The sequence below is a fragment of the Camelus bactrianus genome, chromosome 8 (genome assembly GCF_048773025.1).
Source record: "Camelus bactrianus isolate YW-2024 breed Bactrian camel chromosome 8, ASM4877302v1, whole genome shotgun sequence".
NCBI classification, from domain to species: Eukaryota; Metazoa; Chordata; class Mammalia; order Artiodactyla; family Camelidae; genus Camelus; species Camelus bactrianus.
In genome coordinates, this window is record NC_133546.1 from 28,856,498 (window position 1) to 28,883,801 (window position 27,304).

General features: G+C 41.3%; 2 protein-coding genes across 14 annotated transcripts in view; one reads left to right on the forward strand and one right to left on the reverse strand.

Annotated features, from left to right (window-relative positions):
• EPB41L2 (erythrocyte membrane protein band 4.1 like 2) overlaps positions 1 to 15,557 on the forward strand; it is a 196,091-nt gene extending 180,534 nt beyond the window's left edge. For all 10 annotated transcript variants that reach the window (XM_074368369.1, XM_074368372.1, XM_074368373.1 and 7 more), the window contains one exon: positions 14,316 to 15,557. The gene's annotated coding sequence lies outside the window, so the exon portion shown is untranslated. The remainder of the gene's footprint in view (positions 1 to 14,315) is intronic.
• Positions 15,558 to 19,120: 3,563 nt separating this feature from the next.
• On the reverse strand, positions 19,121 to 25,280 carry SMLR1 (small leucine rich protein 1). 4 transcript variants are annotated; one of them, XR_012508620.1, is made up of 3 exons: positions 24,983 to 25,280; positions 20,674 to 21,369; positions 19,121 to 19,867 (listed from the first exon to the last, which is right to left on the reverse strand). XR_012508620.1 is itself a non-coding variant. In XM_010965820.3 (2 exons), exons 1-2 carry the CDS (start codon positions 25,263 to 25,265, stop codon positions 21,284 to 21,286), a joined length of 369 nt encoding a protein of 122 aa, XP_010964122.2. In that variant the 5' UTR covers positions 25,266 to 25,280; the 3' UTR covers positions 19,121 to 21,283. The 4 variants fall into 4 exon arrangements, 1 of the variants encoding a protein (XP_010964122.2); XR_012508618.1 differs by having other exon boundaries at positions 19,121 to 20,135; XR_012508619.1 differs by having other exon boundaries at positions 19,992 to 21,369.
• Between the last annotated feature and the right edge of the window lie 2,024 nt (positions 25,281 to 27,304).

Here is a 27,304-nt window from a genome sequence, read left to right on the forward strand (position 1 = left end):
AATCACACAGCATATGTACTAAGATTGCTTTTTTGTTTTAAAAATGAGCGTACGTTGATCAGCTGATAGATGGATACCCCCCTGGAATGGCTGGTCACAGAACATGCGTCTTCCACCTGGTGGCAAAGCCAAGTGCTTTCCCATCGCAGAGAGCCAGGGTCCCACCATGGCACAGCCTCTCCTCTGGCTTATTAATTTTTACCAATCTTGATAAATATGAAACGATGTATAATTTTTGGTTCCTGATAGATTCTGGGTTCTAATCCTCTGTCAATTTTATGTGTTGCAAATATCCCCAGGTTTGTGGTTTGTCTTTTATTATTAATATAGTTCAATGTGTGAGTATGTTGAACATAGTTTTTAATACGTTAATATAGTTGAGTTAGCAAGCTTCCTTTTATGGCTTATGTGCTTTCCATGCCCATTAAAGATATTTTCAATGCAGAGATTTTAACGTTACCTTTCATGGTTCAATCTTAAACCTATCAGAAAATGTTTTATGTGTGATTAGACACAGTGATATGTTTGTTTCCTGTGTAAGAAGCTCGCCTTCCAGCCCTGATTACTGAAGAGCCCATCCTTCCCCGCTCTAATCTGCAGGTCAGATACCAAGTTTCTTAGCTGCCTGCGTGTGTTTCTGAGCACACTCATTTCCATCAGTCCCTGTGTCCATCCCTGCTCCAGTGCCGCACTGCCTGAATTACTATAGCTTTAAAACGAGAATCGCCAGTTGTGTTCTTTTTCTTCAGGAGTGTCTTGGCTGTTCTGGGCTCCTTCTGTTCCATATAAATTTCAGAATCAGATTGTTAGGTTCTTAGGTAAACCCTGTGGTATTTTAATTGGAATTACATCTGCTCTGCAGCTCAGTATGGTGAGAGTTGTATCTTTATGATGTTGTCTTTTCTTCCACAAGGGTAAAATGTCTCTCCATTTATATAAATCTTCTTTAAAGTCTTTCAACAAAATTGTATTTTTTTTTACCCAAAGAGGTTTTATAAATCTTTTCTAGCTGTTACTGGTATAGGGAGATAAAGTTGACTTTTCAATATTGGTCTTATATCTAGCAGTCTTTTAATATTTTCAGCACGGGGTGTACAAAGGACTTACAAGCAAAAATAATTTGAAATTTTAGCACAAGCACAGTGTCTGTTTTCCTGCATAAATTTTCTGTGTTATTTGCAAGGCTGAGAACACTCTTAGGTAGGAGTCAGAAGATCAGGTGCTAGGTTTTAATCTTGCCAGATCTCAAACTCTGTGACGTTGGGCAAGTCGGTGGGGCTGGTACAGTCTACCTTTTCTACTTATTATAAGGATATAATGTGATAATGCATGGGAAAATTGAGTGTAATGCAAATGTAAAAATAATGGATATTTCTCCTCTAAATTCTATGTGTCAGTTACTTAATCAGAAATATAAAACAAAAATTAGTGACCACTGTGAGTATAACCAACACTTCACTGCATTTGTGGCATTTTAATAAGTTTTAAAGTAAATGAGTTATATCAGTTATTCTTGGCACCTTATATTCATTTTTGCAGTGGAAACACACACATGTAAACACACACAGACTTTGAAGTTTGCCTCAGAGGCCATCTTTTATAAGCAGCCTTGTTAAACAGATTTAGGAAGTTAATGTGTAAACTCACAGATAAGGTGAGCAAACTAAATTTGGAAAGATTCATTCATCCATTCAAAAAACATTTAGTAAGTGCCCAAATGTGCTAGGGTAGGGCTAAGGCAGTGAGGAGTCAAGTTGGTAGAGGGTGCAATCCACCTGGGAAGGATCCGCTTCCAAGGGGAGGTGTAAATATTAGCAAATAAGCAAAATGTAATTGCAAGTCTGACAAATGCTCTGAAGGGAATAACGTGAGATGAGAGAACAAAGTGGGGGCTTGAGTTGCTATCAGTTTCACCTGTTACTTGAGAAACAAGTTTGATTTGAAATTTGAAGGACAAGGGGGTGCTACCGTCTCCAGGCGTCTCCAAGCCATTTTAGCATCTCCACTCCTAACCGGCCGCCTCTTGTTCTTGGAAAAATTTTCTCTGCTGATGACTGTCAGGGCTGGGAAGAATGTGTTTTTACTGCTCCAGCTACGCGCTGGTCACCCTGCCAGAATCCCACAGAGGCAGCATGTGGGTCAAAGCAGGACCCGGCACAAAGAGCAGGACCAGCACGGAATCCCAACATCAGAAAAGAAGGAGAAATAACTCTGTGTGGTGTATCTGCCTCGTCTCCATTTCCAGAAGTGAAAAGCTCTCCTCCTGATCTGATCTGACCTCTTCCTTTGCAGTAGCTCTGCACTTTTGATCAAGCATTGAAAGTAGGGGGAGTGGGGAGCAAACAGAAAAGATGGTCAGAGAACCACATGCCAAGGACCGAACTCCTGAAGCTGCTTCTCCCAGCCCCTCTCCTTGCTGGGCGTTGGCCAGCCGTGAAGCAGAGGGGCTAAATGTAGCTCCATGATAAAGAATACACACACTTCAGAGGAGCATTTTACTAAACCTTTGTCATGTTTTTACGTCGTCTTAAGGACTGCTCCCTCCTGCCAGTTTATCCCAAGTGTGTATTTCTGAGCCCTCAAAGGGCCACAAAGTGTTACCAACCTTGTGACCACTAGAATGGTGTCCCTGCCCTTCCTGATGAGGAGGGGGACGGGCCCAGGCTCGGCGGGGTGGTCTGTGTGGCCTCAGAAAGAATCAGCCCCAGGAGGGGGAGCTTGTGACTCTGCCTCAGCTGGTGCCATAAGCTCCTGGAACCCAGACTTCAGCTGAGCCTCTCGGACTCCTGATGGAGGATAAAAAAGTGAACAGCGCCTCCTTTTCCTCTGAAAGCAGTGAGCGGCCAAAGGATGAGACGGTGTGGGAGCAGCTTCTCATCCATTCACTCATTTATTCTTTTTGTTATTGTTGTTCATTATACAAATATTATGGAATGCTCTTTAGGGATCATCTCCTGTTTTACCATGATTTCAAATCAAACAGGGTCTGCACTCACACAGACAATAAAGCAACAGTAGCAGAATAGAGTCTGAAGTTTTATGGTAAGTTCTGAACCGTGCTGGGTGGAAACTGAAAGGCGAGGTCCCTGAATCAGAGAGGGGCAGTAGAGATGGCTGTGTGCTGGAGCTTCTGGAGCTTCGTGGTGAGTAGGAGTTAGCTCAATGAGGAGGCAGGAGCTGGTATTGTGGTATTTAGGAAGGAGCAGCTGGCTTGCAGAGCACTTGATGAAGGTTGCAGAGAGGCAGAGGTCTGATCACAAAGAGTCTTAGGAGCCAAGCTGAAGAGGCTAAAGTCTATTTTGAAAAGCTGTGAAGTACTCCTCGTGTATATGAGATGGTAAAGGTTTGTGAGGTGGTGACTTCATGAGGCTGTAGAAGTTCGTGAGTTGGGAAGATGAAGGAGGAGAGGAGAAACCCAGATAACTCCCAGTCTTGGGGCTTGGGCAGATGGGTTGATGGTGGTACCTGTGATTTCAGTCATGGAATATGTGTTTGATTTTTCATGTCATGTGCAGTATGGCCAGTCCTCTTGATTTAGCTGTCTTAAAGCAAAGATGTATATTTTGTTCTATGGTGCTATAGGAGACCATCTGTCATGGGAATTATAGTGAAAGTTTAGAAGTAAATATGTAAGTCTCTTACACACACATGCGTGCGCACACACACACAACATGGTTAATTAGAAATTTACCAGATAGTCTGAGTGTTAAAAGGAGGTATAGCATACCAGATTCCCTGGGGTCAGATCTACTTCATGGTCACGTGATGTGGGAGGGTTATTTCACTCCTCTGTGCCTCAGTTCTGCCATCTGTAAACTGGAGGTGGTAACAGAACTTACACAGGGGTTTGTTAATAAGGCACATTGTAACATAGTCAGCCAAGAACCCTTTTAGCTCTTAAAAACTGGATAAAAATTAGGATTTTCTACCCCAGAGATGTTGAGTTTGAGATACTTATGAAATGTCCCCATGGAGAGGTCCAGGAGGTAGCCAGGAACGTTGTGAGAGAGCAGGACAGGCTTCAGCGCAGGGGGTGGAGATGTGACGGTCATCTGAATGTGTTCTCTACCAATGGAGCCCTTCAGTTTGAGCTATGCTGCCCAGGGCCGGGTCAGAGAGTTGAGGCTGGGGAGCAGAGGAGCCACAGGAGGAAGGAAGAGTCAGAAGGCAGGAAGGTGGGAAGAAACAAAGAGGAGAAAGGGTGCAGCAAAAGCTGCAAGAGGAGAGGGTCATCAAGCGTTAAGTACTGCAAAGAAACTGCACGTGTCCTTTGGAGCTGTTGGTACAGAATGGACCTGCGAGCGGTCTTTGTCAGAGCTACACAGTCCAGTGGTGGGGAGGGAGCCTGTGGTCAGTTGAAGAAACAGTATTTACATGGAGAGTGCTCCGAAGAAGTGGAAATCACAGCAGTTGGGCCTTTTGCTCTTCTGTCCACTCTGCCTGACTTCGCGTAGGCTGGTACTGTTGATTCTATCATATATCCGGCTTTTCTATATACTTCACAGTACATTGTAGGTCACTTTGCTGGTCACTGACATCATGTTCAGCAACCGTTGAATGGAAGCATGATAGTTAACTTGACCCCCATTCACGGGCATTTAGGTTATTCCTCAGTTTTCACAAGTAAGCAGAGCTGCAAAGATCATACCTGTGTGTACATTTTGAGTGGCATTAATTTCATTGTTTCTCTGATTTTAAAAATTAAATTTTAAAAGGTTTCTTTTTGACATACTACCCACATGCCCTCCCTCAAAGCTCTACAAAGTTAGACTCCCACTAGCAGTTTAAGAGCATCGCGGTTTCCATGGCCCCATGCCAAAACTGAAGATTATTGATATTTAAAAAATCTTTGCCAGTCTGGTGAGGAAAGAGCATTTGTTCCCCTCACTTTTTTTAAAATCGTGAAGGAAGAGCATTTTTGATTGTTACCGCATTTCATTGCTAGTGGGGTCAAAATACACATACTCACACGTACATGCACACGGGTATGCACACATACAGTTTGCGCTTCTTTGAATTGTCAGTGTGTGTCCTTTGTAGGTTTATCATTACAGGTGTTTATCATTTTTTATCTCTTACAGGATTGTTAAGGTTATTAATCCCTTAGTCACAAACGCTGCGTGTTTTCCCCAGTTTTTTTTCATTATTGTTGAGAATTAAAAATGACACCAAAAGACGGGAGGAGAGGGCAAGAAAAAATTGACAGATTGGAGACATGCAGGCCATATCCAGAGTTGTGTTTTGGTTTTTTGGCCCAAATAGTATGTTACAGAAATTGAATAAATTATTACTGCTTACAGTGGGAATTTACCCAGTAATTGGAGAAGCTCTGAGGATGCTGACCTGCTTTCTCTCAAGGCTGCAGCGGCTCAGTGTAGGGGCTGCCGCTGTAGACAAGGGAAGAGTTTTCTCTCCAAGTCACCAGTGGCCCTCGTTCCCATCTCTTCCTCTTGGGGTCCGTATACCTGGTGTCCCTGCTCATGTGTTACCTGCCTGGCCTCTGGAGAGCGTGGACATGCTGAATGTGGTGGTTATGACTTTATTAAACCCTAGTGCAGGGTATTTAAGAGCGTGGAAATTAAAAGAACACTTACTACAAAACTGTTTACAGAGCATCTTCTTCTCCACCTACATCCTTTTTATGAGGAAATAGAAGGCTAGAGAGTAAAGTAACTTGCCATCGTCACTTCTGTGCCAGAATCATAAAATACCACACACATGTGGAGCTGCGTAGAGTTTTCATTTGCTTCAGGAACTTGTCTAATGTTAGACATCCCAGATACCATTGTTTAAATAGTAATTGTAAATTCTGATGTAAATTTGTGAGCGGGTTATGAGGGAGTATGCTCTGGGAACTGACTAGTACGTCTGTGTGTGTGTGTGTGTGTGTGTGTGTGTGTGTGTGTTTTTAAGATACTTTTGTGCTCATGAGAATTATATTCCAAGGACATGTTGGCCCTATGGTTATTTAACTCTCATGCATCAAAATAGTTTCGTTAGCATTAGAGCAAGTGGGAATCTAGTCCTGCTCTCCAGCATGGTAGCCAGTGCTCACATGTGGCTACTGAGCGTTTGAAATGTGGTTATTCCAAATTGAGATGTCCTGTAAGTATAAAATAACATAGTGGATTTTGAAGAGGTAAGAAAAAATGTGGTAACTAATCAGTGAGGGAGTTGTGTCTGGAGATGAATTTTTGATTCCCACAGCCCTTCCTATTTGAGGAAAATACAAAATGATCACTAAGCGAGTTCTGTTCATGTATAGTTTCAAAGATGTTTTTCTAAAAGAGAAGGGTTTTGTTACTCTTTTTTAAAGCACAAGTTTTATTTTATGCTACAGAGAAATTTTTCTTAGCTCTACTTATGAACCTGAGATTGACAAAGGCTTAGCTAGGATAAAGTATCCTGAGTGTAACCTTACTGTATGTAGTCCATTTGTTATTTAAAAGAAGCTTTAAGATTTTGTAGAATGCTTTCATATCACGTTCTCAACAGGGTTTGAACTCAGCAGAGTGAACCAGAAGACCTTACTCTAGCTTTAGGGCCAAATACTAACTACTCTTAGAAATCTTTGTCAAAGCTTCAGAGATTTGGGAAAACCAGTTTTTTGTTGTTGTTGTTGTTGTTTTTAAAAGCAAAAGTCCTCCTGAGATATCACAGAAGTAGTTATTCAACTAAAAAGGAGATCAGAAAAAAGAACCCGAAAGTTTTCCACTTAAATCAGCAGATGAATATAATGGCGAAGACAAGGCAGCCGTGGCTTTGTTCCTGGAGATACAGTGCAGTCCTGTTGGGGTTTCCCTCCCCCACAGCCCCTTCTGTTTAGCCCTGCCTTGCAGATTTGTCCCTGTGACTTCATTTGTGGATTCATTAATGTAATTGTGAACATACCATGTTCAAGGGACGAGGGTACTTCCTGTGAGAGAAGTAAACACAGAGAAGTATAGGAGAAGGTATACAGATAACATACAGGGTGAAAAATCTTGTTCTAAGGGAAGCCTGGATAAAGGGCTGTGACAGTTGACTGGAGAAACTGTTTCTGACTGGCCGATAGGGAAGACCTCCCTCAACAGGCGACAGGAAGACTCTTTGTGTGGAGTGCGGGGAGGATTTGCAGGTACGACGATGAGCAGAGAGGGAAGACCATGTAGAAAACCCTGGGCTGGACATCAGGAAGGGCAGATCCTACGCTGTGGCTGTGTGTGGAGTTCCCAGCAGAGCTAGAAAGATTTGTCAAAGGCAAATTGCAGAAATACACTCCATGTTAGTACCATGGGTTAGGCTTTGCTCTGCAGGCATCTGCATAGGGTATCTGAGTGTGGGAAGAATATTTTGAGCACCATCCATCAGTAAGGTTAATTCATTAGTAGTGTGTAGGGTGTAGGCCTGATTGAAAAGATGCTGGAGTGGATGAAGTACCCTGTAAGGAAACCTTATACTGGTTAGGGCAGTTATTAATGGAGAAACTGAACTGGACATCTCTGTTTTTCAGGTAGAATTGAGTTGAATTTGGAAGCAAAACCAGGAATGAAATATCATGTATGAAAATCTATAAAAATAATATCAGCTAACATTTATTGAGTGCCTACTCTGTGCTAAGTTTATTTGAGAACTTTGTCATTTATTACTTCAATTAGTTCTTGCAGTCACCTGTGATGTAGAGGAGGATACGGAGGCCTGGAGCAGTTAAGTCCCTCAGTCACACAGTCAGTGGGGGCCGGAGCCAGGACCGACTCTCAGTTAGACTGAATCCACGCTGCATGTTGCTTTTGCTGAAGGATTCATGATCCGTGTCTTTGAAATAACAAACTCCCACCAGAGTAGTTGACAAGCATTCTTTTTGGAAACACTGATTTTGTACAAAATGCCTTTGAGGTTGCCACTACGGTATCAAGCTAAGTGAACAAGTAAAACCTTATTTTATAAAATAAGCATCTTTAAAAATGAGATAAAATTGATATTCATTTGACAGAATATTCCGCAATTGCCTCATGCAGTAATTCTCTAGGTAGCGTGTCTTGAACGTGCAGAAAGGCTCTAACAGGAAGTTTACTGTTAGCTTTAAAGAAAGCCCGTTTAATTGGCCTGCTCAGATCCCTGACAGCACTCGCTGCCCTCAGAGGCAGGGGAGTGTAACTGGCCACAAAGCTGAGAGAGCCTGGACCATTCTGGGGTGGGACGGAGGAGCTGCGCCTCCTAAAACCTCCTCTGGAGGGAAAGCAACTGCAGGCGTGGGAGACAAAGACACACTTTTTTCCCCCTTCCTTCCTTTCTTTTTTTAAGCAAATGGAAATTTGCGGAAAACATCTCAAAATTGACTCTCCTGAAATTGGAAATACTTAATTGACTTGTGAGTCTAGCAAACCTTGAGCTGAATTTTTGTCTTTGAAGTGAAATTGTGTTGGCATGTGTGTTAATGAGCTCAGTATGGTTGGCTCTCAGAGGAGACAGACGTGGGGGTCGGGGGCCGAGTTTGCCCTGAAAGACCTGAATCTGAGACTGGAGCCTCCAGGGGCCGACGTGAGAGCCTCGTGAGGAAAGAGCAGCCCCCAAACAGCAGACCAAGAGGTGCCAGACTACCGTGCTGGACTGCTTGTGGAAGAGGTGCTATGATCTGACTGCAAAGGAGAAAACACTAGATTTAATTCTTCCTTCTGTGTTTAGCAGTCACACAAACAGCTGTGAGAGCAGGAAGAGCAGTGGGTTAGGGAGCAGTTTCCCTATAAGCGGTTCTCAAGCTGAACGGTCTCAGGAACACTTTACACACTGAAAAAGTATTGACACACCCAAAGAGCTTTTTGTTTATGTGAGTTTTATCAGTTGAAATTTACCATATTATAAATCAAATAGTTTTAAAGCTATTTATTGAGTTAAAAATAATCACTCAGTGAAGGAAGCCTCTGTGAAAAAGGCATCATATAATGTATGATATTAACTGTGACATCCCAGGAAAGGCAAAATGATGCAGACAGTGAAAAGATCAGTGGTTGCCACTAATCTCACTAGAAGAGCCTCTAAATACTGGGAAGCTGTCAGGTGCATGGTGCCCAAAAGACATTTTCCAAAATTGTAATTTTCACATGAAAGCTTGCATTTTAGCATTGGCAAGAAGTTTTGTCAATTGTTTTTCTTGAAGTGATGGGCTCATCTCATTTTCAAGAAAATGCCTGCCAAACATCCAAATCAAACAACGTAGTTTGTCGTAATTCTCCCAAGTCAAGAAGGTGTTTAATGAAAACAGCGTCTTCAACTCACAATCCAGACATTTGTACAGATCCACTTTCCTTCTGGACACCCACTGTAATTAAATACACAACAGAAATGTTTTATGTGTGCTTACCATTACATCACACAGAATATTAAAAAGATACTCCAGGATGGAGATGTAAGAAAATTAATATTTTCTTCTGTTTTATCAAAGACATCCTTAAGTGAAACTGGCTTGCTTGCTTGCTTGCTTTTTATTTCACTGTGAGTGCATGCAGTGACTTCAGGTACAAGTTGGTGTCACTGCCTTGATCTGTGCTGAGATGTCAGCAGGTTTACTCATTGTGGTTTCTGCACCGTTAGTGAAAGTGGCCACACCCTGACAAGGACACATAGTGTCTTAGTATGACTATGAAATAGTTTTGACTTCAGAAACCTATGAAAGAGTTGTGCTGACCCCCGAGGTCTGTGGACCACACTTTGAAAACTGGTGGGTCTGAATTATAGTGGTAATACAACATTGTAAGAATTGGCTATTTCCTGGTCTCACCAAATAGAAATTGATCATTCTTGAGTTTTTTGGTTCTAGGATTTTATATTCTTACAGTGGAAATTCTGTTTAAAAATTAAAATCAAATGTGCAAATTGAGAACCACAGGAGAATAAAATGAAAGTTGAGCATTAGAAATAACTGAAATACATAAACTATCATATTTAAAGCTGGATTTCACACTTGAGTACATGAACCTTGTTTTTATTTAAGAAATAGTTGCATTGTGCCTTACATAAATAATTTACTCAGGTTTTTCAAAATCTGGGGCTATATTATTGCTCTGTGGTAATTGAATCTTCATTAATCTGAAAGGTTATGCTTTCTTGCATTATTTTAATTATTTTGGATAAAAGCCACAGTTTTGCATTTTTATCGAGACTCCCCTCTGGATGGATGCTTTGCCACTCATCATTATAATGACTTTTGAAAAATGCACATTTACTAATTTAGTGAGTCAGTTGCTGGAGTGGAGCGTGCTCGAGATAAGACCCACCACATAAGCCCCTGTCTCTCGAGACTCTGAGGTTGTGCTTTTCAGAAGACGATGTAGAACTTCTGTGCTTGAACTTGACTGATTTCCCAGTGTGCATCAGGCACACCAAAACAGGCAGATTTAAGGATGCCCTGGACCCTCTGTGAAGATTTAAGGCAAAGGAGGCAACCAGAATGTATCCTTGAAAAATTTAGACATAGAATCAGACCTGTGTGAGTAGATGAAACAGCTACATTGACCTATTCTCAGGTTGGCCAAAAGAGGGGGACACAGGCTAAGGAATGTGAGGTTAAGTAGTTAGAAATGTTCACTGACATTGTATAGTCAGGGGTGGGAAACTGAAGCAGGGAAATAGTGGTTTGGGTTTTTGTTTTTGTTTACATGACCAAAATTCTAGTACATAAAGTATAACTCATATATGGAACAGCTGTAACCGTATCCAAACTCAAGGTGAACGTTATGACATTGTCAAAAATGAAAGCAGGTTGAATTCATGCCAGTGATTAACGTCTGTCAGTTTGCATTGACAAAGAATCCAGACTTCTATGTGTATGAGGTAGAATTGAAACTTTAAAAAGAGCTCTTAAAACATGTACAGGTCTTAGATGAAGTACCAGTGCCTAGTTTCAGTTTGAGTGGGTTAGGTGACAAATCATTTAGACCCAAAATGTAGTTTGTTTATTTAAGTTTTATTTTTTTTCTCACAGACAAATGCAAAAAGAACAGGAAAAGTGTAGACGTCTGATGCTTGCATACTACTGACATTGGCGGTTCCATCCCTTTCTCCTTCCCAGCTCCAAAGCTAGGTGCTTAGTTCTTGGGGTGCATTTCTACATGTGTTTAAGTGCAAGATGCAGTCAAAAAACAAAGATAGATGGATGTGTAAATAAAAACTTCCATATAATAAATTACTCCCTAGTCATCCAGAACAGTAAGGAGCTGGGATGTTCTGACACATTGAATATCTAATTAACTCAGTTACTTGATTTACAGTTTTTTAAAGAACAAGAAAAAATGCATTGATCATTAAAATTACAAAAAAATGTACTTTTCTTTGATTCTAAAAGTTGTTTGGCCTCCTAAGAGCACATTAAGGCTGTCATTTGTCACACTTAGAAGAAAAAAATTTATTTATTTTACTTTCTAGTGGTTTTATTATGAATAAATGAAAGTAAATGATACTTGGGTTTACATGAGTAGCTATGTCTGTTTCTCTACATATATTTCAAGAAATGGTGAAGCTCTTTTTGAAACCAGGATCTTTTTGCTTCAGTTCCTGCATATCCGTAGATTCTTATTTGTCTATTGAGGATTGAACAAGTTTAATTTTAGCTTTCTTTTCCAAATTAAAATTTTAATTTTTGGTGAAAACAGATTCAATGAAACAAAATGTCCTGGGGTGTAAAGGAAATGGAGACTAGGATCCTAGACCTTGTTCTTTCTCTAGATTTCCAGGTGGTGGTAATGTCAGGGGTTCATTTTCTGTAACAAGCGAGACCAAGTGGCAGCTGTTTTCAGCAAACCACATACAGTCACTAAGCAAAGAAAGCAGAGCTACCAGCTCTCAAGAGAACAAGAATAGACGGCATGGCTGAAGGACGCGTAACCCCCTAGTACAATCTGATCGGTAGTTTTAGCCGACTGCCCCCACATTTCTTTTCATGATTACTCACCTAAAAAAAGAAGACTTCTCCATTGATTTTTTTCCCCCTGCCTACAATCAAGCAGAAGTACTATTGAGTAATGGAATAGCCTAGAGCAGACAGCAAAGTGGGAAACAATGAATTTGATTTGTCGATCTGTCCGGAATAATCAAGATGCCGTACTAGTATCTGTGATGAATCTAATTGGTGGAGAGTTTTTTCATTAGAACAAGACGTAATTTTATCGAACCAAAAGAGTGTACATTCTAATTGCTTTGGGACCAGTGCTTCTTGGAAAGGACATTAATTACTGCTCTCCGGTGTCCTCTCTAATCACCTACCATTTGCCAGAAATACCAAGTGAACTGAAATAAAGTGAAACGGTTTCTTTCTTAAAACTCTTTTCTCTTGCAAGGACAATGCACAATTTTTATTTTTTATCTGCCTCCTTGTCCACTTTTATTTTAATCCTCTCTCCTTCCTACCCACCTTCCTACCTACCTACCTACCTTTGATGGTGGGCTTCCTCAAGACTTTCCTTGGTCCTTACACTCACGTGAGACTAGTTCCATCTGTTGGTTTCACTTACCCTTTGATGCCAACTTGCAAATCTGCATCCCTAGTCCCAAGACCTCACCCGACCTCTGGGCCTACCATTCTCCTTCTGTTTTTGAGGTCCTGGCCTCCAAACCTGATAGTTCTCCCTGGTACTTCCTTCTCGGTCACCACCCTCTGATTCTTCTCCTTCAGTGGTGCCTCTCACGGCCGTCTCTTCCTCTGATTTCTGCTGCAGCCTATCAGATCTGGGTCCCTGCCACCCAGCAGTTGTACCTGCTGTTTGTCGTCTTCCTTACGCAGCCTGGACTACAGCAGTGGCCTCCTGACTGGTGCTCCTGTCCCCACTCCTTTTTGTCTGAATGCTCTTTCTGAATTCATTATTTTGTATCTATTAGATCAAGCTCATACTTCTCAGTCTGTTATTAAAGAGTAGACCTAACATTTTTTCTTACCTTCCATCACTCACCATACGGATATTTAGCCTCTGTAACTCCATTTCTCTGCTGTCCTAGCCTCTTATCACCGTCCTGTTCATTCCTGTCCCAACCCTCACACTCGTGTGCTCATCTTAATTATCATTCACTCTCTCACTTCCTGTGTCTTCTCATTCTGTTCTCCTCACCTGAAGCACCCTCTATTCATTTGAATAAAGTCAAAATTGACTTTGTTTTTTCTCCTCCTTTGAACTAGCTTTAGAACCAACTACAATGAGGTACCACCTCACACCAGTCAAAATGACCATCATTAAAAAGTCTACAAATTATGAATGCTGGAGAGGGTGTGGAGAAAACGGAACCCTCTGACACTGTTGGTGGGAATGCATATTGGTGCAGCCACTATGGAGAACAGTATGGAGATTCCTTAAAATACTAAAAATAGACTTACCATGTGATCCAGCAATCCCACTCCTGGGCACATATCCAGAGAAAGCTGTAATTCGAAAAGACATGTGCACTCCAGTGTTCATAGCAGCACTGTTTACAATAGCCAGGACATGGAAACAACCTAAATGTCCATTGACAGATGACTGGATAAAGAAGATGTGGTGTGTACACACACACACACACACTCACACTCTGAAATACTACTCAACCATAAAAAAGAGTGAATTAATGCCATTTGCAGCAACATGTATGGACCGAGAGATTATCATATTAAGTGAGATAAGTCAGAGAAAGACAGATACTATATCACTTATATATGGAATCTAAAACAAATGACACAAACAAACTTATTTACAAAACAGAAAGGGACTCACAGACATAGCAAACAACTAGGGTTACCAAAGGGGAAAGGATAGGGGAGGGATAAATTAGGAATTTGGGATTAACAGATACATATTACTAAATAAAAATAGATAAACAACAAAGAACTACTGTATAGCACAGGAAACTGTATTCAATTTCTTGTAATAACATAATGGAAAAGAGTCTGGAAAAAATATATATATAAAACTGAATTGCTTTGCTGTACATTTAAAACTAACATTGTAAATCAACTTCACTTCAATAAAAAACAAAATTAAAAGAAACCCTACATCAGTTTCTCTTTTTTAGGTTTTTACTATGTGAATTACTTCTGTTTTATAATTAACTCCTGTTTGTTACATCCTTATTTGCCAGTTGTTTCTAGTGTACTAGTGAATCCTCCAGATATCTTAAGGCCCTCAAGGTTAGAACAGGCACTGGTGCTTGTCTTCTGGTAAATGTATTATCTACTGTAGAACTAGACAGATAGTAACTGTTAATTACTTGATTTGGAATTTGATGGATGTAACTTACATTTTTTTCCCCAGGCCTCTGTCTTTGAAATATTTAAAACTTGTCTCTCTCCTCTCTCTCTCTCTTTTTTTCCCTCCTAGAAATTCATTTTCTAGACAACATTCAACTTGTGAACCTGAAGAATTTTGACCATTCCAAGTCTTAATGCCACACCACTGCTCCAGCCAATTTATACTATGACCGGTAACAATGGCCAGAAGCCCGAAGAATTAAAATGCCAACACCAAACCTTACCTTAACAGCTCTGGTCTCTACTGTTCCCTCGCATTTTAATAATATTATTTTGTTTTATAACCACTTCTAAATATTCTTGGTTATTTTTCTTTCTTTCTTTTTTTTTAATTAGAGAGTTTTGTTTCTGTTTTCTGTTTACTTTGTGTACAACTACCTGCTTTTTCTGACTCATTTTGATCAAATGATAGTGAACAAAGCCAGCCCGAGCTGGTACGGTGCTGTTCACTTGAACAGGTGCTGTTGTGCAGAAAGGAAACTCTGTGACTAATTTAGGTAGTGGCTTTCCTTCTTCCAGATTTCTTCCTGTTGAGTTCTTACAAGTAAATATTTACAGAGTTTTCAGATTGCAGTAAATATACTGTATGAGAAAATATTAATGCAGATTAAAAGCATTTCTGACATCATGGAAATTTTCTAATGTTTGAGAATTTGGGGATATTTTGTATATTGAACCCTTTTGACTTTCCAGTCCTGTGACTTTTCACTTTTAGTAGAAAGTCCGGGAGTCTGCAGCCTGGAGAATCAGGAGGAGGTTCACTGACCACTCACTGTGTTTAGAGACCCTCTCGCACCATATGCCAATGTTTCTCAGACACAGGCTCTTCGGCAGCATTCCAGAAACAGGGAGGAAGAGAAAACGATGTCTTCCCCTCGACTAAAGTATGCAGGCAGCTTAAAACCTTAGTGCTTTCTTTAACATGTCCAAATTTCAATGCTTTCCATTATTTGAACACTTGTGTAGACCACTTGCTTTGTATTAAACTTCCCTGTCTACATGTAACACTGACCTTTTGCTAGTGAGCAGGTAGATCTCTTTCAGACAGCGTGATGACTCACACAGGTGTGAGGACACTGGGGAGAGGAGTAGGGCTGTGGTGGTTTTTGATGGTTGTAAGAAAGCTGTACCATTTAAAGCTGATGCCAGAGACCATTTAGGGACTTATTAACTGTATTGAACAGTCTTACCTTTGCTTTGCCCCCTGTATAGTTCTGATGCCAGATTAGATTTCTAGCAGCTTCAAGTTGTATTAAATGATATTTTGCTTTCTGTAATACTGTTATAAAATAAAGTTTGTTTATTCTCTAAACTTGTCACTTCTCTTTTTTACAAAGGTTGAAAAATCTTGAGTCATATCTTCAGTCAGAAGTTGTAATATTTTGTAGAATGTAGCATTTTAAAACTCTGTTACTTGGGTCTCATAATTTGATGTTGCTGCCAGCATCACCTATTTCAAATGACCAAAGCAATGTTGAACGTTTGCTATAACGTTTGTAAATCTGATTAGAATGCCAGATTCCTTCTCCCAGGTGATAATCCATCCCAGCTTTTACAAATTCTCCAAGAGATATTTTCGCTTGTTTTCTCTGTGTATTTTTTGATTGAGGAAATGTTTTAGCTGGACCATCTCAAACCTCTGTTTCACGTTTTGCTAAACAGTCCACTGGGCCTTAATGTATTGGGCAGAACGGGCTCTGCTGAGCGCGGCGTCTGGGTCTCCCCGGGGTGGTTCCATGTGCAGCTTTCGCCAAGACACATCAGATGAAAGGCTGAATTGCCTTTCAAATATTATATAGCAAATACCAATAGGGTACAGTCCATTTCAAATATTACGTAGAAAGTCTTTCCCTAGTTATTTAAAGTGAGTATGTGCAATATAATTTGCATAACTGTCTTTTTGGGGATCTGTTCCCACTGAATTATCTCTCACCTTGTGAAAGGTCTTTCTCACTTTTCTAGAATTACTATAAAAACAACTCCTTCTCTCCAGGGGAGCCTTTCTCAGCAAGCTGAGCCTTAGGCATATTATGGAACCAAATGTGACTAAATATATTTTTCATCAGAAAGTGTATATGTTGGACATTCATATTTAAGGCAGAGGTTGATCTTGCCAGGGTTTTTGGACAACCATCTCCTTGCATATTTCTAATGATAATTGCAGTGATGGGAAGTGAGCATGTCTATGGCAGCTCCAGTGGAGGAAGAAATGCAGTGTTCCGTCAGGGCTCAGTTTTATCAGCTGAGATGGCAAAGACAGAGTTTGGGATTCCAGAGATGTCCAGAGTATCTCTGATACCTAGGGAACAGCTGGGAACAATGTTGATCATGCCAGCTGTGACTGTGGCAGCAAGACTGTCTATTTTAGTATTTCGTATTCCTTGCAAAATAATTCTCAAGATGTTATCATTTCACTCTGAACTGAGCTTTCAAAGCCCCAGATGGCAGGAAGTTGGTCAACAAGTTTCACTGAGGTGAGACGTCCAGGTGCTAATTGTTTATCTCAAGTCAAAAGCAGTGTAATTTGGGAGTGATAAGCAGTAATTCCCTTTAGTTACATAGGGGTTTTGTAACTATTTCGTATAAGCCTTCCAGCAATCCCATCTGGAACACAGGAAACAGGGATGCATTTTCCACAGGCCAGAGCAGGAAGAAAAATGAGATTGTTTAAAAAAAAATGCATAGATTAGGTGAATTTCTGGCATTTCGTTATTGTGAGTGGCTTCTGTTTTCCTTCATGATGCACTGTAGTGTTACTCATTGCATAGCCAGCAGTTCACTGAGTGATTCTCACCAGGACTCCGGCAGTGAGGCAAACTGTAACTGTAACTACTGCCCAGCATGGGCTTCATTAAGTTTCTCCCTTAGTTATCGATAAAATTATGTGATGTCTGAGAACATCGTGTAATTGTTTGAGAATTAAAAGTAATCTGAGGGTAGGGAGAAGGAGTCATGGTTTAGGTGAAACAAGATTGGCCGTGAGTTGATAATTGCTGAAGCCAGGTGGTGGTAAATGGGGGTCCATTATATCCTTCTGTTAAAATATTCCATAATAAAAGGCTAAAAAATGTCATAAAGTCCCCTAATTAAAAAAAAGTCCTGTCTTATGTATTGTCAGAAAGTCCATCGCTTCTCAGAGTGTGGGGCTCTGGTCCGTTTCCAGCACAGCCTTTCGCACTTCCTTTAGAAAATAGGACATTGCAGGTGTCACTGCTGAGATAGTGACAATGGGGAACACACGCTTGACTCCTTTTACAGAAATCTACATGGACGTGCACGCATCCTTGTGTGCACCTGTTCGCATATTTGCTGGGATTAGGCCACAGTGGAGAGCTGGCCCCAGAAGGGAACTTGGTTGGCTGGCAAATCTGAGGTGTCAGGCTCCTGCTGCTGGATCAAAACCACTGACCCTATATATAGTCATAGTGCCAGACTAAGTTGATAGTATAGAATATTTTACTTCAAAAAAAATAAAAACTGGCTTCAGAATCCTACAGCTGGGTGTTTAAATCCCCTACTCTGAGTAACTGAACCATGACTTTAACGAAGGTGCTTAAACATCTATAAAGTGAGGGTGATAATAGCGTCCCAATAAAGGGATATTCTCATAGATGAACTAGAAATGTCTAAAGTGCCTCGTGGCGCTCCTGGCACAATAATGCCCTCCAGAAAAGTGATCACTGTGAGTACTAACAGCCCTGTGCAGGCGCTAGTCCACCAAAGGCAGATTATGGGAGATAATGCCAGTCTGAGCTGTGTTCTCGTGAGGGCTCTGCATAATAGAACCCCGTACCAGTATGAGGTCACTCCGGAGGCCTGTAGGGGAGGCTTTGGCTTTGAAGTTGTGTGGACCTGACTTTCCTGTAAACCCTGCGTGTGTCAGGAACCCCTCAGGGTCTCCTCATCCTCTGCTGTATGGCAACTAAGGGGCTGGTGGAGAGGCGGCACAGTCCTTTCCTAAGACTTCCGAACCACAGATTCCTTAATAGACTTCAGGGGCAGGCTTTCCCCCAGTATACGCAAAATCATGGGTATAAGCATTTTTCCAGAGATAAATAGTTTCCTGGCTTTCATTAAATTCGCAAAAAGCTTCTTTATTACCTGAGTAAAGTTAGGAACCTCTGCTCTTAGTAATCTGGGTCTTGGAATATGGATTAGAATTTTTTTTAAATGGAAAGAATATTTTAAAATTTTCAATCTGGTAGTAATTATAAATACATTTTCTTGAACACATATTTCCTGTTTGTGTTCTTTTGGTCACTCATTTGCCAGGGAGAATGCCTTTGAATAAATTCTGATAAACTCAGAGGCTTCTTCTGATGAGCACACTAACTATAAAGTCAGAAAGCAAGACTCTCAAGAACATGTGTTTGGAAAGTTCTTTTTATAAAAACAAGTCAGAAAATGGATTTCCACAATGTGTTTAACAGTTATGAACTCTGATTTCTAAGAGTTCTTTGGTTCTTTTTTTGTGAAGGAACTTAAGAGTTCAAGGAATAGTTGGTGTGCCAAAGTGTTTACCTGTTCTTGATTTTCCAGTTGCTACTAAATTATATCTAGAAAATACTGGCGGCCATTACCTGGTCAGATTACTTATAAGTAGGTTGTTTTTTTTTTGTTTTGTTTTGTTTTAAGAATTGCAAACAGTACTTCAGAGAACATGGTGTGAGCCCTCCCTTGCCCCATTTTCTATTTTAGCAACGTGTATAGGCTTAGATGTGAAGGAGCGGTCATGGATTTGCAGTGTCCCAAAGCCAAATTTCAGAATTACCAACACAGCTAATAAGAGGGATAGAAGGATAATAATTAACAGCTTTAGGTTAGTTCTGTAAAAAATAAATTTTTTTTCTATTGAAAAAATAGCAACATAACAGATCTTGGCACTCATTATTTTATTGAAGGTCTCAAGTCGGGGTAACAGAATTGCGAGTTCTTTCAGATACTAGGACATTAGAAATAAGGTTAGGAAATGTTGAGGTGAGGCCACTTGGGGTAGTGGGAACGTTTCTGGCCCCTGATGAAAGGCTTTGGAGCATAGGAGGGAACAGTTTGGGGTAATGTAAGGAGACCGCCCGCCTGGTCTAGGTGGCAGCAGCGATGAAGAGGAGCCAGGCCATCCAAACAAATGAGGTCTTACACGGGAGTCAGCGTGTGGCGAGCGAAGATGTGACCGGACAGCTGATTGGCTGTGCTCAGTGAGGGACTCGTCCAATCCAGTAGCAGTGCCTTCTAGCCAAAGGTAGTAAAACCTTCGGACTTCGTCTCTCTGTGGGAAAACTCACGTTTTTGTTCCTCTCTACATATAAAAAACACTCATGACTCTACTCATGATTTCATTGGAAAATCCTTACTCTTCTTATTCAGCAGCAACAAAGGAATCGAGTCTTGCTTTAAACTACTTGGTTTTGCTCATTGCTGAAAACGTGTGCCTAGAGATCTTTTGTTACCATAGTAGCTGAGATGCATTTTTCCTGGTAAGACAGAGGTGGTGGGATGGCATCCACCAGAGCCAACAGTCAGGCTTCCGGAGTGCCTGGTTCCAGAAGAAGGTGGAGCAAACCCTGGTGGCCGAGCCACAGATCTGGCTGGCAGCTGGGAAAACGATGCATCCTTTCACGCCTTCTGTCAAATAAAGCATTTTTACATAAGCTGATTTCCACCAGAGGCTAAAAAGAGATCCCTCCCAGAAATTGAAAGAATCTTGTTATTCCTTCCATATGGCATGCACACTCTTATTCTAAATTACCTCAGTCTGGAAGCCCCAGCAGACATTTTCTTTGTAATCAAATGCAATACAACACAGAAATGGTGTCTTCAGTCGAACAGTGAGTTTTATATTATGCAAGAAGTACAGGTGGAGACCAATAACTCACTGGATGCATATGAAGACCTTTAGAGTGGGGGAGGAGGAGAGAAGCAGAAAAAATCTGGCACCAGTGATGCAGTCTTGTCCACCTGACATTTTCTATGATTGTATGTCACTACAAAATTGTGCATTTCATATAGGCGAACAAATTTATTATGTTTTATAAAATCAGTCTAATAACCTGTTAGATTCATATGCAAACACTAGAATATAACCAGATACAGTTAGGACTTCTTAAGTATCTTTTGTTGACGTTGACTAGAAAACTGACTAGCACAGTAGTAACCACAATCTATTTTAACTACTACTTTAAATTAAATGTTCCGTTTCGGTTATCTATGTTGGATCTTTGGGGCTCCTACTGAAAGAATAATTCTGCTAGTGAAATGTTGACTTCTTTCCAAATTTAGAAATAGCTCCCTGATGTTTTGGTTTTAGAGGCCAAGCCTTGAGCCATTCTCCATATGAGTTCCGTGAACATTCTGTTCTTGCCTTTTCCCACCAAATTGCTAGTATTTCCAAGTCATGTCATGCTGAAAGCTACGTTCATGGTGATCCATACCTAGTATCGAGAGATTCCACTTGTTTGGTGGGTTGTCACAATGATGATGCGATTTGTGAAGGCAACTGGGGAAAGAAGAGAAGCCAACTCAGGGCTGGAAATGATGCCTAAAAAGGTGTCATTTAAGAGATGCTGAATTGCAAGAGTTGGAAGTGGGAACTCAAAGCAGGAATCCACCAGGCACTCTTCTTCTGCTATCCATTTGATCTCTACCAGAGTGTCTTCACCTCCAAAGTCAGAATAATGCGGGCTTCCACAGAATTATGTAATGATGCTTAAGAATTTTATTTTGAAAATAAATGCCTTTCAGGATAGACAGAGTCCTATAAAACTTAAAGAGTTAGAATGGGTCCAGTCCATGGAGCACCTCCAGCAAAATCTTATACTCTTGGTACTCTCTGAAGAACTGTTATTTAAGCCAAGTCTCATAGCTGCCCTCTTGGGTAACAGCTACCACTTTTCAGTATGGTTCAGAAGAAGCATCCTAGTATTCCTCCTACTTTGCTGTGGTTCTAGTTTATTCGCCTACTTTATTTGCTAAGCCATTGACCATTGCTCTCTGACCAGTAGAAATTCACTGTGCTTTAGCCATTGATCAGTCCTCCAGCAGTCACATTCGTTTCTTTCTCTGGTACAGGGAAGAGCCAGCCTTGTGATTATGTCGGCCATCGGGGGTCTGTGACAGTTCTTCATTAACTGAAAGAAAAGTATCAGTTAATGCTTTGGAGGCATCTGAATGCCCCTGGTCATTTACAACTCCTTTGAAGGGTTACTGGCCAGCATCTCTAACCTGGTGGCCCCAGGAAGTTACAGAAATCGTGGTCATCAGCAGGTCCTATTGCAAGATCTCTCCTTACCTCCTAAACCACTCCGAAAAGAAATATAAATACTTATTTCTAAAGAATGGTCCTGGTTAGAGTGGACAAATTACCACTGTAGTAAAAATTGTTACATGCTAAGTATATTTTATATTCATAGATTAAATGTTGACTAAAAGTATTGAGACCCCCCCCTACACGCACATTCAATAAGCATTTATTAAACATGTCTATAATGCAAGGCCTGGGGATATGGAAATGAGTAAGATATTCATTTCCAGCTTCTCCCTGTCAAAAATGTATTGGGCATTTGTAGTCTTCAGACAAGTCAAATTAGTCTTCCCTTTACCTTTTGGCATCTTTTACTGAAAACTCACAGCTTTAACTTTTCACCACCTACACACTCCTTAACCCCTTAAAACATAAATATAGTTAAAGCTGCTTTACTGAAATACTAAAACTAAATTTGGTGGCGTTTTCCAACCCCCGGATTCTTTGCTCTGTAGCATTTGACACAAGCCCCCTTTCGATGACCCCCACCCTCGATCGTTCTTCTCCCTCTGGCTTTTATCACGTATCATCTTCCTATGTATTCTTATTTGCTCCTGTAGCTTCACCTGTTAAGTCTCTGGCGGTGACAAATTTGATCTTTGGCTCCAAGATCCTGACAAGTATCCTATGAGATCTTCCTAGTACATTAAAAAATATATATATATCTCCTCCTGACTGCCACCAGCATACATAACAAACCATTTTTACTCTTAGAAGTTTATTTTCAGAATTATAATTAATCAAATTATCCAAGACAACCAGGAGCTTATAGTCTCATTGGAGATAATGCATGTTCATAGAATTGAACCTGAAAAAAAATTTTTTTTGGCTTCCACGTCAAATCCAAGCAATTTATTCCTTGCTAGACACTTTATATGCCACGAACCCGTGCACTATCCCTGACCTGGAGCCAGACAGCAGGGTTCAAATCCCATCTCTACCATTTTCTAGGTAAGTGACCTTGGGCAACTTACTTAATTATTAATTTTAAGTAAATTTCATATAATTTTATTTTTAAATAAAGATAAATGTTATCTTTAATTTTAACAATAGCTATTGGATATATTTTAATAATAGTTAATATCATAGTGACACAAACACTGCCTTCTTAGACTTTATAAGTCAGCAGGGATCATGATGACTAATAGTTGTTCAGAGCAGACAGTGTTAAGAACCTTATAGGTATCACTTCGCTTAATCCCCACACCGACCCTGTAGCTATGTCCTGCTGTTACTTCTACTTTACGGATGAAGAAGTTGAAGCTTCAAGAAGTGACGTAGAGTGGCCATTGTTACAGAGCTGGAATTCATTGCCCTGTTCGGTCTGACTGTGGTCTGAGAGCTTAACAATTTCACTCTGCTAACCCTTAACTGACTCTGATTTTTCTGGACACGTCATCTGTTTCCTTTTTGATTGCTGACTACCAAAATATATATATATATAAAGTTCAGTGAGAGAGGCCTAGCCTCACTGTCCACTTTCAATACTTTAGTTACCTGTTTTAGAATGTCAATTGCTGAAGGTCAGAACCTAGTCATTTGCCTGACCTTATTTTACATCTAATTCCACGCAAAAACTTTCAAGCATTCCACAGACACAATTTCTTTCTCATAGGGACTATTTTTGGCAATGCTGGTTACTTGAGCAAGCAATTGGTTTTTGATGAGAGTGATGGAATTTTGGGGGCAGGAGTGGCACTGAAAGTATCCTGTTGAGGAATCTCAGGACTTGGAGAGGTAAGATAATCAAAACACCCCGAGGACAGGTGAAATGTCCAGGACTGCGGTCGATGAGGGGTTTGGCAAAGGGAAGGTCAAGACTCAAACCTCCACCTCAAGAGCTACTCCTCAAGGCGACTGACACAGATTGAAGAGCTCAGGATGTTTGAGAATTTTCTTTCTTCGTTGGCAAGAAAATTGATGTTCTCTACATACTAATTAAATTTACATGCACCATTAACTCCTAAGGCTGGAAGTGTGGGGATTAATGTTGAATGATTACAGTACCTCCACATGCTTTCCATCACATTCTAAAACGCCTCTCTCATCTGATGGACTGGGATGTATGAGGCAGGCGAGCTGATTTTCTGTTTCAGAATGTGGGACGCTGGGGTTCTGGGAACACATTAGTTAATCTGTCAATGTCCCTTTTTTCACAGGGACAAAATAGGAATTATTACACTTGCCATAACCCTGGTTAGAAGATTAATGACATGACATTTGAGCATCTGTTTACAGTTTTTAAGTGGGAGCTGCTAAATAGAGATTCAAACTGGTGATATTTTTATTTGGGGCCAAGTGACCTCATTGGCCCTTCAAACTGGAGAGAAGATATTACTACTTGCCCTTAGGAAAGCAGTGACAGAAAGAACTATAATTTAAAAAGCTACATGTTCTTAGAGGTTTTTCTTAAAGAAGAAATGAACATTTGGAATTAAAGGGAGCAGACCCATGTAAAAATTAAAACATGCCTAGCTTACGGTTGTCTGCTAACCCTGGAAAGTATAATCAGGAATGACTCCAAAAAAAGGATGCACACATCCCATTTGGGACAGGAGGGAAATACAAGCGAAGGATGGTGTGAGGAGAGGTTTTCAATTTTGGTTTTTTTTCAGTAGTTTAATACAACACCATTCAACTTAAGAAACACTACTGGGTTTTGTCAATATTGCTAAAATATCTACTAACCTCTTGTATTAATCTAACATCTTCTGGGTATGTGGTTAACACATAGTCTTTCAAGTCACAGTGCAGTTTCATTAATTTCAATTACAGCAAAATAAACAGTATCAATCCAGGGCCCAGCTGCCCGTGTCCCAATCCCTTTAAGCTTCCTGAGGTTTTCTGTTTTTCTGTGGGGTTCTTTTGTTTGTTTGTTTGTTTGTTTTGGGTTTTTTGTTTGTTTTGGTTTGGGTTTTTTGTGGCTTAAGACTACAGTTTCATGGAAAGTTCACATCAAATATCTTTTAGGGCTTGACATTTGCCAAACACTGTGATAGTTCAGTGTTTGGCACATTTCCTTAATCGAAGTTCAGTGGAGGAGAAAGAAGTGTGTGCACACACACTCACCAGCACATACACACACCCACATCTGTCAGGTAGAGACGGCAGACCGGGAAGCACGTTGTAACGTTTGTGAGTCTATTGCCCTGAGAGACAGAGATAAGCAATCATGCGTCCAAACTGCTGATTCAGTTTATCTGTGAGGGGCTGCAGTTAAGGGGTCCCCACAGCAGGGCTTCGGAGCCTAGCGCACGATCAAACTTTGCCTCGTTCACTAAGAAAGATGTCTTGAGAGGGTGCTTATTGAGAAGCACCTACTCATTGAGAAGATGAGTGGCTTCAGGCCTCCCAGCAAAACTGATGGTCCACGGACTTGCTCCAAGTGTGTGCCGTGGGAACGGACTTCCAACCCCTGCCCGGCGTGGCTTCTCACTCACCCTCCATCAGTTTGATCCTGAAATAGGCGATGAGAAGGAGCAGCAGCAAAGCCACAGGCAGGAAGACCCCGGAGAACAGGAACCAGCCTGGGAGCTCTCTCACGAACTCCGACAGCACAGGCCTCATTGCCAGTCCCACAGCCCCCCAGGCCGGAGGGGTCCACGCCCCGCGCGAGGGCAGCTTTGCTGGAGTCTGCACTTGTTTCCTTCTGCGGTTCTGGCCTTTGCTCAGCACATCTCGGTGGAACTTTTGGTGGACTTTGCACTGTTTAAACAGCCCCATGAATTCTGAGAGGACTGCTGGCAGGTTACTCTGTAACTCAGCTGCAAGGCAGAGAGGAATTGAGTGGTGATTCTCCCAGGCCGTTCCAGAGACGAGTGTTTATCTGGCAAGGTTGGGGATGACACCAGGAGGCCTAGATTTCTTTGTCTTTGGTTTCTCTGATAGGAAAAGTACCTGACTTCAAGCCAACCTCATTGTTATATATATTCCACCAATATAGTCTCAGATGACTATATATTATATATATATATATATATATATATATATATATATATAATTTTCCTACGTTTTCTAAATGTCAGAGGAAAAATTAGTAGCCATATTAATGTACCTGTGTCTAGAAAAAGTGAATTTTCCTTCCTACATAGTTGATACAAATAACATCAATGAAGGAGAAACAATATGCTTTCTATATGTAAAAATTCTTCCTAGTGTGCCCTGCACTGAATGCTTTTCTGAGAGGAGCTCTGCTTTATGCAGTTATCTGACACTTAACTCTACCACAGCCCAGCCTCCTGACTAGATGCTGGGTGCACCAGAAAGAGCAAGTCGTGGCACCGGCCCTCTGAGAGTGGAGGCAGATGCAGAAAGCGAGAACGGCCTCAACATAAGGATGGAGTGGGTGGTAGTCTGGTCCCCGTTCCTTGTCCCCTCAGGGCATCAGTTTTTCTTGCTGCTTTAGGAACTGCTACTCTCAGCCGTCTCCTGCTCACACGTCCCTGTGGCCCACCGTTAACAGTAGAAGGTGGCCCGTGAATGATGGGGGTTGTGTGGTAACTACAGAGTTTCTGGGAAAAGACTGAAAGGGCAATTAAACTGTGTTGCTGTTGGCTTGTAGACCAAGCTGAGTTGTCATCACCTGCTTTAGTGAAAAAATTTTAAAGATACTGGTCTACTAAACTAAAACCAACTGAAAAAATCATTTCTATTTTGAAAGGGTCTCCTGGAGAATTTGGAAAATTTAGGGAGGGGGATTGGCAGCCACCTTCTTGGGGTCATTTCTCATCTTCTAGCCCTGTCCCCCATCGCCCTCTGGCGACTGCCTTGGGGAGTGGCTGGCAGGCTCTGCCAGGGACCTGCAGCTGTCGGTGCTCCAGATTCTCCCATCAAGGGTTTGTGTGGCATGCAGTCTGTGTCCTGGCTGTAGAATCGGCAACCTGATTTATAAAACTGTAAGAATGGGGAGTGTCTCCAGGGTGCTCAGTCAACAATAAAGAGCTTCCTCTCGGAAGAGAGACATCATAATTTCAGAGTTATTTAGGGTACCTAAGACTGGGTTCACATCCGCTGCTCCTTTATGCGCCTCTTCTCACGCACCCCGCAAAGCTCTGAGCAGTGGTGCTGCTACGACCCTCACGTGCCCTCTGACGAGATGGCTCTCGGTGCTCTTTCAGCTTGAACACGATGCTACTTCGCAACATGTCAATCCACAAAGACCCTCCCTGAGCAGGTGCCCCTTCCTGCTATGATCTGAATACTTGTCTCCTCCCAAGTTCGTATGTTGAAATCCTAACCCCCAAGGGTGATTGGGAGGTGGTTACATCAGAAGGTAGGACCGTCATGAATGGGATTAGTGCCTGATAAGAGGCACCAGAGAGCTCAGAGCCTTTTCCACCATGTGAGGACATAAGGAGAGCTCCGTGACCCAGAAGAGGGCCCCTCACTCAACCAGGCTGGTATCTAATCTTGGCTTCCAGACTCTAGAACTGAGAAATACATTTCTGTTGCTTATAAGCCATCCAGTCTGTAGTATTTTGGACTGAGAGACCTTCCTACCCCTGTTTTCCAGCCCCTCCTACCTCTCCAGTCCTCTGATCTGTTTCCTGTCACTATACATTAGTTTTCACCTTCTAGGGTTTTGTAGAAATGGGATCATACAATATGCCTCTTTTTTGTCTAGCTTCTTTCACTTAGCATAATTATTTTGAAATTCATCCGTATTGCTGTCTGTATCAATAATTCATTGCTGAATAAGCTTTCATTGTGTGGATATCCATCTGTTTATCCAATTCTTGCTGATGGACATTTGGATTGTTTCC